The sequence below is a fragment of the Eimeria tenella genome, genomic scaffold (assembly GCF_000499545.2).
Source record: "Eimeria tenella Houghton genomic scaffold, Eth_scaff113, whole genome shotgun sequence".
Taxonomy (NCBI): Eukaryota; Apicomplexa; class Conoidasida; order Eucoccidiorida; family Eimeriidae; genus Eimeria; species Eimeria tenella.
The window spans coordinates 10,566-21,651 of NW_013541477.1; the positions used below are offsets into that span (position 1 = coordinate 10,566).

The 11,086-nt window shown below is 59.2% G+C and overlaps 1 protein-coding gene across 1 annotated transcript; it reads right to left on the bottom strand.

Moving 5' to 3' along the window:
• Positions 1–497: 497 nt before the first annotated feature.
• ETH_00016115 (FIK kinase (incomplete catalytic triad), putative) lies at positions 498–10,754 on the bottom strand (the record flags this gene model as incomplete). Its single annotated transcript, XM_013372929.1, has 5 exons — positions 498–745; positions 1,062–1,527; positions 2,332–2,712; positions 2,923–5,483; positions 5,675–10,754. 5 exons carry the CDS (start codon positions 10,752–10,754, stop codon positions 498–500), a joined length of 8,736 nt encoding a protein of 2,911 aa, XP_013228383.1.
• Between the last annotated feature and the right edge of the window lie 332 nt (positions 10,755–11,086).

The window sequence follows — 11,086 nt, forward strand, 5'->3', positions numbered from 1 at the left end:
TTAAGGGCTATTTGCCCATCACACATCCACAGGAACACTCCACCACGGATGCCGCAACACCTGATCCAGCGGCAGCCGCCTTTCCGGGTCTTCCTGTATGCAGCCCTGCAGCAGCAGCAGCAGCAGAAAGCACAGTTTGTGCTCAATGCAATGAGGCGTGTGCTGCTGCTGTCGCTCTTGTTGCTGCTGCTGCTGCAGGAGCACTGCGCTCAGGACACTGAGGGACTGTTGAGCTTAGCGGACACGGATGAGGTCTAGCAGGGGTTCGGGCCAGTCGGCGCATTCCGGAAAAGCCGAAAAACAGTAATCACCAGCAATGAGGCTCGCGTATCTGCAGCAAGAGAACACGCCTCACACGTGCTGCATGCAGCTGCATGCAGCTCTCAGGAGCCCCCGCGGCAGCGTTTGCTGCTGCTGCTGCTGCGGGCTGTGGGGCCCCACAGAAGCTACGCTAAAATGCTGGTTTGGGGCTTTGGATCTGTGCTCTGCGGGGGCCCTCACTGCTCGTCTTGCTGCGCGTCCGAAGTAGCCCACACTGCCCCGTCTGCCCACGAATAAAACAAAAGCACCCCCAGCATGTAAATGTCTGCTTTCCGCACGTCAAAGAAGACAAAAGACACATCTACGCCGCCCTTGGAGGGGCCCCCGAAGGCCCCGAGGCCCCCCCCTCGCAGCTGCAACGGGGGTGGGGGCCTCCCTGTCAGCAGCAGCGCTTCGCTGATCTGCGAGAAGGGAGAAGTGATGCCTGCGCGCAGCAGCACAGGGAAGCAGCGCAGCAGTTCTTTTGCTGCGGCAGCCCCCAGCAGCAGCGCCAGTTCGCCGCAGGGATAGCGCCGTGGGGATCTCGCGGGCAGCTTTGGCTGCGCGTGAGAATGCCCAAAGAGGTCTGCATGCGCGTTAATAAATGTGTTTTTGATACAAAAAAAAACCACAAAGTGGTGGCTTTTCCATGCATTTTCTGGCGCAGGAGATGCGGGAAACGCCGCTGTTCACAGCAGCTGCTTTGCTTGTCAAACTGCGCATTTGTAGACCTCTAAATTTAAAAGTAAAAAGCAACTTACCCAGAGAACGCAGAATGCGCATGGCTGCCCAGGCCTCAGGGGGCATGTAAGGCCCCTTGGCAATGGTTGGCTCGCAGCTGACGAAGGGCGGCAGCTCTTCATGCGTTGCTGCTGCTGCTGCTGCTGCTGCTGCCTGCGAAGCAGCGCTGCTGGACAGCGACATACTTCCCTGGGACCTGCAGCCTGGCAGCAGCGAGGCGGGGTAGCGAAGATTGGACCAGTTGAAGAGGGGAGTGGCCTTCGCAAAGTCGCACAGCCGGAGCTGCAGCGGGAAGCCCTCTGAATTCCCTCTGCTGCTGCTGCTGTTGCTGCTGCTGCTGCTGCTGCTGTCCACGCAGCCCACGAGCATGGAGTGCACGAGGATGTTCTCTGGGGTGAAGTCAAGGTGCGCGACGCCCGCAGAGTGCAGCGAGTGCAGCAGCAGCACCAAAGACAGCTGCAGCTTCTTCTTAAACCAGGGCTCCATCTGGTGCAGAGAAAGTGCAGCAACGGCAGCAGCAACGGCAGCAGCAGCAGCAATAACAACAGCAGCAGTCACAGTGACACGAAGACACACTGCAGCACCTGCACGAGCACCTTTCAGAGGTCTCCAAGGCAAGGGGATATCTAAGTATAACTATACGCAACTTAAAACAATTCGCATGCAAAGTATCGAGCGAAGCTCGAGAGTATTAGGAGCCCAAAGCTAGGCCGGCTGCTCTCACGCCGCAGCGAATTCTGTGGAAACAGATATGCCTTTGTGTCCGCATTGACTCTTTAAGCTAAGAATTGAAAAATTCCCAATTCAATGTGTAACAAAATTCATATTTAATTTGAAATTGGCCAATTCAAGAGAAGAATCAGCTGCCTTCAAACCCACCAATACTGCACCGCTAATCTCACCTTGCTGAATATCATGCACGGCTTTGCATACGGCACCCAGGATTAAGTAAGCATATAAATACACATATGTATATGTATATATATGTGTATTTATTTATATGCATATATGTATGTATATATATATATATATATGTATATGAATATACCCACTCCCATATATATAATTTATATATATATGTAGTCTACTTTATGTGCAAACATGGGGTATATACGTCTTGCTTAAGGCAAATGTGCCCACTTTTGAAGCAAGCAAGAGCATCCTGGCGCAGAGTACACAAAGAAAAGCTGGGCGGCAGCGGCAGCAGCTGCAACACCGGGGGACGCAGAGTGCCTTAATGTTGTTAATTATCTTTTGCTGCTCCCCTGCTGCTGCGTTTGTGAGACTCACGGGTTTATTGGCCTCTACGAAGTCAAGCAAGTCGGACTGCCCGAAGAGCTGGAAGACGAGAACCACGCGGTCTGTGCGCTGCTTTCTCCTGCTGCCGCCTCCCACTTGCTGCTGCTGCTGCTGCTGCTGCAGCAGCGGAGATCCCTCAGAGCGCCGCTCCAGGGCCTCGCTCTTCTCCTCAAGAGACCCGCTGTCTGTCAGCACGGCCAAAAGAGGGGCAACGCAGTGCGGGTGGTACTCTGAAGAAAAACACGAGAGAAAGCAAAAAGCGAAGACTGTCAAGTTCAATCTCAACTGTTGCTGGTGTTCCCACTGGCAGCAGATGCAGCTTCCTGCAGGAGCAGCAGCAGCAGCCCCTGCGGCTTCTGCAGCATGCGGGCTCTGCAGCAGCAGCAGCCGCACCCGCGGCTCAAGCAGGGGCTGCTTCTTAGCGGATTCTTAGCTGCTTCTTAGCTGCTTCTTAGCTTCTTTTTAGCTGTGTATTTACTGCATCGTAGCTGCTTATTTGCTGCGCCTTAGCTGCTTATTTGCTGCTTCTTAGCTGCTTATTACCTGCTTATTAGCTGTTTCTTAGGCTTAGGGTTTTGCTACCTGCTGCCGCTGGCGATTCTGCGCTGCGCCCACTGTGGGCACTAAAGACAGCTGCCAGTGTCTGTACAGCTCGCCGTCTATGGAAAAGGTGTCCGCTGGCCGCTGCAGCTGCATCAGCAGGTAGCGGCAGGTCTTCCAGGTGAATGGGACACTTGGGACCCTCAGTGACGACGGCAGCCCCAAACTGCTGCTGCTGCTGCTGCTGCTGCTGCTGTTCACTGTTGCGGCTGCTGAGTCGGACACTGTAGAGGGAGCGGTGTGCACATTTGTTGTGGCCGAAGAAGCCAGGGGAGACTGACTCCTCCTGTGGGGCTTCGCATCAAATGAGAAAGAGCTCCTGTTGCTGCACGCGTCCGGCAGTGCAGCAGCACGTGTTTCAGGCCCTGCATCAATAGGGGCAGCTGCAGCAGCAGCTGCTGCTGCTGCCTGCACTGCTGCCTCCTCACGCATGTCCTGGGCCCCCTTTACAGGCAAAAGCGCCTCTTGGGGCCCTTCTAGGCCATTTGGTGTAGCAGTGAATTGTATGGTAGCTTCGCTGTCACCAGGGGGTCTCCAGGGCTGTGGGGAGCCAGGCGTCACTTGACTTAGTTGCTGCTTCTGCTGGTGTTGCTGTTGCTGCTGATCCGTTTGCTGTTGCTGTGTTTGTTTCAGTTGCTGCTGCTGCAATTGCTGCCCGTACGCTTGGTAGCTAGGGTCTTGTCTAAGGGTCTTGCCGAACTGTGCCTCAACACTGAAGCGCGCAGCACTGCTGCTGCTGTTAGCGCTGCCGCTGCTGCTGGCTGCTGCTGCTGCTCTAGGTTCAGCAGCAGCTGCATCTCCAGCAGCAGCGGCAACCCCGTTTTTTTGCCGTTCCGTTAGAAAGGGCCATGCAGCACCCGGGCCTCCACCGGCAGCAGCAACGCCACCAGAAGCACCAGCAGCAACAGCAGCAGCAGTATTTGCTTCTTCGGCCACTGCTGCCGTTTCGTACTCAGAATGTTTGAGCGCTTCAGCAGCGACAGCAGCTATCTGCCTCTGCCTCTCGGCCTCCCTTTCAAGGATCTCCTTCTCTATGGCTTGAGCTGCCCTCCTTGCAGCTTCCTTCTGCTTGTCCTGCAGCACCAGCTGCAAAGCCCGCTGTTGCTGCTCCCTCTCCCTATCCTGCCGCACCTTCTGGAGCTCCTGTTGCTGCTGCTGCAGCTGCTGCCCTTGCCGCTGCAGCTGCTTTTGCTGCTGCAGCACTAGCGTGCTTAACCAGTCGTGTTGCCCGTTTGGCCGCATGACGCTGCTGCCGCTGGACGGTAAAGTAGACTTTGGAGTCGCGTTGCATTGTGGCTGCTCCTGCTGTTTTAACTGTCGCTCGTGCTGCTGCTGCTGCTGCTGCTGCTGTCCTTGCTGAGTACCCTGACCTGTCTGAGCAGGAGCAGTGGAGGCAGCAGCAGCAGAAACATCAGCGAGTGAGTGGCGAAGCACGGGCAAGACAGGGTCCGCGTTCGGCACAGCAGTTGCTGCCGCGTAACTTGCTGCTGTTACATGGGTTGCTGCTGCAGCATTGCCAGCTGCAGCACCGGCCGGGATAAGGGGCATTTCACTTTGCTGCCTGCGGCTGCCTTCTCCGCCTTTTTCAGCGGGATGAGCAAATGCAGAAACAGTTAATGGGGTGGGGGGCTCTGTGTTGGTGCCCTGATGCTTCTGCTGCTGCTGCTGCTGCTGTTGAATGAGCTGCTGCTGCATTAGCTGCGACGCTTCGTCGGGGCGATGGTGCAAGGGCTCGGTGGCAACAGGGGGCTGCGCTGCTTCTCTCAGCCCTTTAGTGGCAGCAACAGCAGCAGCTGCTGCTGCAGGGTCTGAGGCAGTGCCAGAAACATCAGCTGCGGCGCTAAATACTGCAGCGCGAGGCGTTGCCTGCTGCCTTGCTGCCGGCGCCACTGTTCGCGGAGAGCTGCTGCCCCTTTGCTGCTGCGGCCACTCGCCAAAGGAGGGTCCTTGGAGTGCTGCGCTGCTGTTGTCCTGCTGCTGCCACTGCTGCCTCTGTGGCAGCAGCGGCGCCTGAGGGCAAAGGCGTGGATTTGAAGGAAGGCTTGGGAGGGCTGGGCTGATACTAGCAGCTCGTTTTTGAGCAGCAATGAGAGCGGCCTGTGCTGCTGCTGCAGCCCGTGCTGCTCTAAAGCGCGCGGCATTTGCTGCAGGGGATTGCCCAGCGGCGTCTGCAGCAGCAGCAGCTCTCTGCGCTGCGTCTGCTGCTGCTGCTGCCGCGCGTTCAGCGTGCCTCAAGGCGGAAGTGGCGGTGGCAGCTCCATCAACAAGACCCTCGCCTTGGGCGGATGCGGTAGCTGCCTCTGGATTAACAGCAGCTGGTGCCGTTGCTGCTGGTGCTGCTGCTGCTGCATTGTTTTGCTGCTGCAGTGCAGGACTATACGCTGAGGATAGTCTCGTTTGCGTCATCACAGGAGACGCGCCCCTTACTGAAGCGGATGACTGCAATGGCTGCCACTGCTGCTGCTGCTGCTGCTGCTGCTGAGGCGGGACCCTTCTCGGTGATGCGCATCTTGGACTCAGTGCAGTCTGCACATCGCCTAGGCCTGCAAGGACAGAAGCAGAATTTGCAGCCCATAGCTAACGGCTACGGGAACAAAACCTACCTTTCCCAGCAAAACAGCAGCAATGGCTGCTACAGCGATGCAGCAGCAGCAGCAGCAGCAGCAGCAGCAGCACGCCCTGCACGACGGGCAACAGGGCGAGGGGGCTGTCTGCAATGTGCGCTTCCGCTTACGAGGGGTGTCTACAGTTTGCGCATGCAGCGTAGGGGGCCCGTGAGAGGTTTGAGGAGACAGGAGGTCTTGTCCTGGCCGATCCCAAACAATGTCGGGTCCCTGGAAGCCTTGCTGCTGCTGCTGCTGCTGCTGCCGGGACCCACCAGTAGGAAAACGCTGCAAGCCTCCACTGTTACTGTGGAACAGAGCAGCAGGCGCGGACTGCGGCGTGGGCGCTGAAAGGGAAAAGCCGGGGTAAAGTGACTCGCTGGAAGGCAGGGAACTGAAGGCGTAGCGGTGGCATTGCTGCTGTTGCTGCATGCGGTACTGCTGCTCCTTGAGCGGCGGCAGCTGATTCTGCCTTATGTTGAATGGGGATATTGCATCTATTGGGGAATACGCGGGCGTCTTGAGGCTCCCAATTCTTGAAGGGCTGCTGGCGGGAGAATATATGCGCGCATAAAGCGGCTTGGAGCTGCCTGCAGCAGGTGAGATTGATTCTGCTGCTGCTGCTGCTGCTGCTGCTGGCAGTGTTGCTGATGTTGGGGTTGAGGCGGCTCTCGCTGCGGCCGGCGTTGCTGCTCTAGACGCTGGGGTTCTGCTGCCAGTCCTTGTGCCTTCCAGAGGTGTGTGGACAGGTGAGGTGTGCCAGCTACTGAGAGTGCTGCGGCCTGGCTGCTGATGCTGCAGCTGCCGTTGCTGCTGCTGCTGTTGCTGCTGCAGCAGACTGCTGGACCGGGTGAGAATGCCGCTGCTGCGGGGTGTGGGGCTGCTGACCATTCTGGAGTAGGCGAATGCAGGACTTGGCAAATGCACTTGCTGCGGTGCAGCAGGAAGTTGTTGCTGCCCCAACGAGCTGCTGCGGGAAAGAGGCCCAGGCAGGGCTGAGGCGCTGCGCTGCTTCTGCAGTTCTGCAGCAAGCTCTCTTTCCAGCTCAAGGCGCTGCTGCCGCAGCTGCTGCTGCTCAGTCAGCAGCTGCTGCTCGCGCAGTTGCGCAGGCGTGCGCCGCTGCTGCAATTGCTGCACTGGCTGAACTCGCTGCTGCGCACTTGGACGCTCTTGCTGCCGCGGCTGCCGCTGCAACTGCTGCAGCTGCTGCTGTTGCTGCAGCTGCTGCGGTTGCTGCGGCTTCTTTTGTTGCTGCAAATGCTGCTGTTGCTGCAGCTGTTGCTGTTGCTGCAGCTGTTGCTGAGGACGCTGGACTCGAGATGCTGGACTTCGGCTAAGGAGTCCTTGTCTGAGGGACTCAGCGCTGCGGGTGTTGCGGGGAAAGAGAGGAGGCAATTGCTGCTGAAGTGCAATGGGGGACAATAGCCGTGGACTTGCCAGGGGTCTGCCTCCCGTGTTAGCCCGTACGAGCGCCGATTGCTGCTGCTGCCGCTGCTGCTGCTGCACCTGCAGCCGCGATGGAGTCAGTTCCGCGGGAAGAGAGCTGCTGCGCAGCAAAGATGATCCCACAGGAGATACGATGCTTTCTGCTGCTGCGGCAAGTGCTGCCCTCTCGGCTGCCAGCTGTGCTGTAGATGCGCCTGTCTCTGCAGCAATGGCCGCTGCTTCAGCTGCTGCTGCTATCCCTCTTGGCACAGCTTGCTGCTTCTGCAGCAGCTGTAGCCGCGCGCATGCAGCTGTGGCACTTTGAGCAGCTGCTGTTGCCCTGGCAGCAGCAAGCGCTGCGCGTTCTGCAGCAGCTCTGGATGGAGACATGCTAGGGAGGCGCAGCGGCACTCCACTGCTCTGCCGCCGCTGCATCTGCTGCTCCTGCTCCTGTTGCTGCTGCTGCTGCTCCTGCTGCTGGGTTAGGTCTAGAGCAGGGGGAGTCTCTGCCGCAAATGTGATAAGGCTGCCCTGATGGGAGCTCGAGTAGGGCTCTGCTGCATCTACTTGCAGCTGCTGCAGCGGAAGCTGCTGCTGCAGCCGCGGCAAAGTCACCTCCTCTGTGCCTACTGGAGAAGCTCCAGTCACGTTCGGAGATTGCAAGGTGCCACTGAGCGCAGATTTGGCAGAGTAGCTGCCCTGCTGCTGCTGCTGCTGCTGCTGCTCCACGGGGAGCTGCTGCACCACAGGAGAGTGGAGCGCAGGCTGCGGCAAGTGGCTGCTTAAGGACGTCGCAGGCGTTTCTCCTCTTTGCAGCGAATTGAAGGACTGCAAAGGTGGCAGCTGTTGCGGCAGCTGCGGCAGTTGCGGCAGCAACTGCTGTTGTTCCTGCTGCTGCTGCAGCTGCGGCTGCAGAAGGTGCTGCACCGGGGATTGAGGCTGCTGCTGTAGAGAAACCCCGCTGCCCGAGGCACTGGCTTGTGTATAGGGCGGGGTTGCAGGCACAGCAGGAACCGGTGACAGTGCGCGCAGCCCAGGGGAAGTAAGGCTATTCTGCTGCTGCTGCTGCCGCTGCAGTATGCTGCTGTTAAGGCCTCGTGAAGATCCTGAATCGCCGTAAGCATTTGGTTCCAGTTGCGGCAGCGTTGGCTCCAGTGTTGGCAAGCTGAGGTTGAGAGGGGGTGCTGGCGAGACATGCTGCAGCTGCTGGTGCTGCGGCAGTACCACCTGCTGCTGCTGCAGCGGTTGCTGCTGGGGCTGCTGCTGCGGCGACATATATGAGGGCTGCAACGGTGGCAGCTGCAGTGGCGCAGCGGGAGAGGCAGACGCAGCAGAAGGGGAAACGTGGCGGTTTGGTGGGGTATTGCTGTAGCAGGAAGCAGCAGGACTTCTAAGAGCTGATGCTGCTGCCAGACTGTCTGCCTTTGCAGCAACAGCAACAGCAGCAGCAGTGCGGGCCCTTGCTGCTGCTGCTGCAGCCCGAAGCGCTCCCTCAGCAGCTGCTGCAGCGTGCTGGCGCGTTGCTTGTAGAGCCGGGGAGACAGGATAGCTGTTGCGCCGAGGACGTAGCGGCTGCGGATCAGCAGCAGCAGGCGCGGCAGCAACAGTAGGCGAAGCAGCAGAAAACAAGTCTGCTGCTGCTGGACTCCAAGCGCTTGCAACGTCAGCAGCAAATTCCGCCTTTGCGGACGGCAGCGGAGCCCTGACAAGCTGTTGTAAGTATCTGCTGCTGCTGGCACGCCCTGACAAGCTTGTCAGGGCTCCGCTGCCGTCCGCAAATGCGGAATTTGCTGCTGCTGTTGCTGCTGCTGCTTGCGCTGCTGCTGCTGCTTGGGCTGCAGAGGGCGGCTCGGAAAGAGTGCGTCTGACGTTTTGCTCCCACGGCGCAGCTGCAAGGGGACGTGTGTCTGGCCACGCAGCAGCAGCAGGTGCAGCAGCAACAGGTACAGCAGCAGCAGGTGCAGCAGCAGCAGCAGCAGCAGGAGCATCAAAAGGTGCGGCGGTGGAAGAAGGTGGGGCACTCGCAGCAAAGGCAGCCGATGCAGCAGCATGCTCACTAAGAGGAGACAGGAGAGCTGCTGCTGCAGTGCTCCGCGTCCCCTGCGGCAGCGGCGTTGATGGCAAAGAGAAGAACCGCTGCTGGCTTTGTTGCTGCTGCTGCGGAGACACACTTGAAAAAGGAGCAGCAGCTTGGAGTGTACGTACACTCGAGGCGCTTTGGGCGCGGCGTGCTGGCTGCTGCTGCGAAGCTGTGGGAGACAAAGAAACCCCAAAAGCTGCGGTGGACTGAGTTGTTGCTTGGGTGGGCTCTGTGTAGGCAGCAGCAGCAGCAGCAGCAGCCCCTTCGTTTGCTGCTGCAGCTGCTGGCGATGCTGCTGCAACGGCTGGCTGCGGCAGCAGCAGCGGCTGCTGCAGGGCGCCCACTACCGGTGTAGCGTTGCCCTGCTGCCACACAGAAGGCGGCGGAGAATAGTGTGGGGCTGCAGCCACCGGAGAGAATGGCCAGGACTGCCGCCGCAGCCTTACTGCTTCTGCTGCTGCTGCTGCTGCTGTTGCTGCTGCTTCTGCTGCTGCTTCTGCTGCTGTTGCGGCCGTTTCGGGCCCAGCGCTGTTGCTCCTAAGCATCGGCCGATATGAGAAGCACTCGCTGCGCGTCCTCGGCACACGTTCTCGCTGCTGTTGCTGCTGCTGCCAGGGGACATAAGTGGTTGCTTGCTGCTCTGTGGCTGTAGGGAGATACCTCACTGGGGCAACAACTTGCTGCTGCTGCACCTGCTGCTGCACTGGCAGCTGCGGCTGCACAGGAGGCTGCAGCGCCAGCAGCGTAAGCGGCTGCTTCATAGGCGTCTGGGGCTCAGGGGCTTGCAGCTTAGTCGTGGGTAGGGCAGCTGCGACACCAGAAGCTGCAGCAGCAGCAGCAGCTGCTGCTGCTGTTGCTGCTGCTGTTGTCGCAGCCACTGGCTGCAGCACCGGGCCTCCGCTGGGAGCTGACAAAATTGCAGGACTTGTGTGCATACGGACCGGTGCTTGTTGATGCAGCATTACCAATTGCTGCTGCTGCTGCTGCTGCCGCTGCAGCTGAAAGGGATCAGCAATAGTGCGCATGTGCCGAAGCTGTAAAGGAACGTATGGCGTCATAACTGCTGGCGTCTGTTGTAGGTGCTGCGGCTGCTGCTGCTGCGGCTGCTGCTGTGGCTGCTGCAGCTGCTGCTGCTGGGGAACGATGCTGGAATAGACTGTGACGGGCGCAGCGGTGAGGGCTGAGGGTTGGGCAGCTGCTGGCTGCTGAAGCAATCCTGCTTGTGGGTCAATCACCAGGGTCGCCTGCTGCTGCTGCTGCTCCTGCTGCTGAGCCGGCTGCTGCTGCAGCGTGTTCAGAACTATTCCACCGCCAGAGGAGGCCACGATTCGCCGCAGAACAGCAGCAAGATCCGCTTCTCCAGAGGCAAAGGTGTGTACCAGCACATGAGTCTGCACTGCCGGCTGCTGCTGCTGCTGCTGCTGCTGCGTCACGCCTACCTGCACCCAGGCCACTTGCTCCCCAGCTGCAGGTGCTGCTGCGGCAGAGCTGCTGCAGAGTACTTGCGTCGGAGAGACAGTTTGCTGCAGCAGCTGCTGGGGTTGCTCAGCAGGAGCAGCATGATGTGACAGTGTCAGAGCAGCGCTGCATGCTGCAGCAGCAGCAGCAGCAGCTGCTGCTGCTGCTGCTGGTGCTGCTGCAGTACTAGAAGCAGGCTGGGAGATCGCAGTGGCTGCATTTTTTGTGGAAAGTCCCTCCAGCTGCATCTCTATTAGAGTCGATGCTCCAGAAATCGTGCTGCCGCTGCTACTGCAGTTGTGGCTGCAGCAGCAGCAGCAGCAGCGAGAGGTTTGCTGCTGCTGTTGCCGCTGCAGGGGGCTCTGGAACGTAGCTCCATGGGTATTAAGGGGAACGCCACAGGTGTACGTGAGCGGCTGCTACTCCATCAGCTGCTGCGGCAGTTGCTCGTGGAGGTGCTGCTGCTGCTTCTGCTGCAGCGCCCGCCGCACAGCTGCAGCAGATGTTGCCTGCTATGAATTCCAAAGATCACGGAGGTCCTCTCAACGGCCGAGGCTTCTGTTGCGCTGGAGTCCCCGTA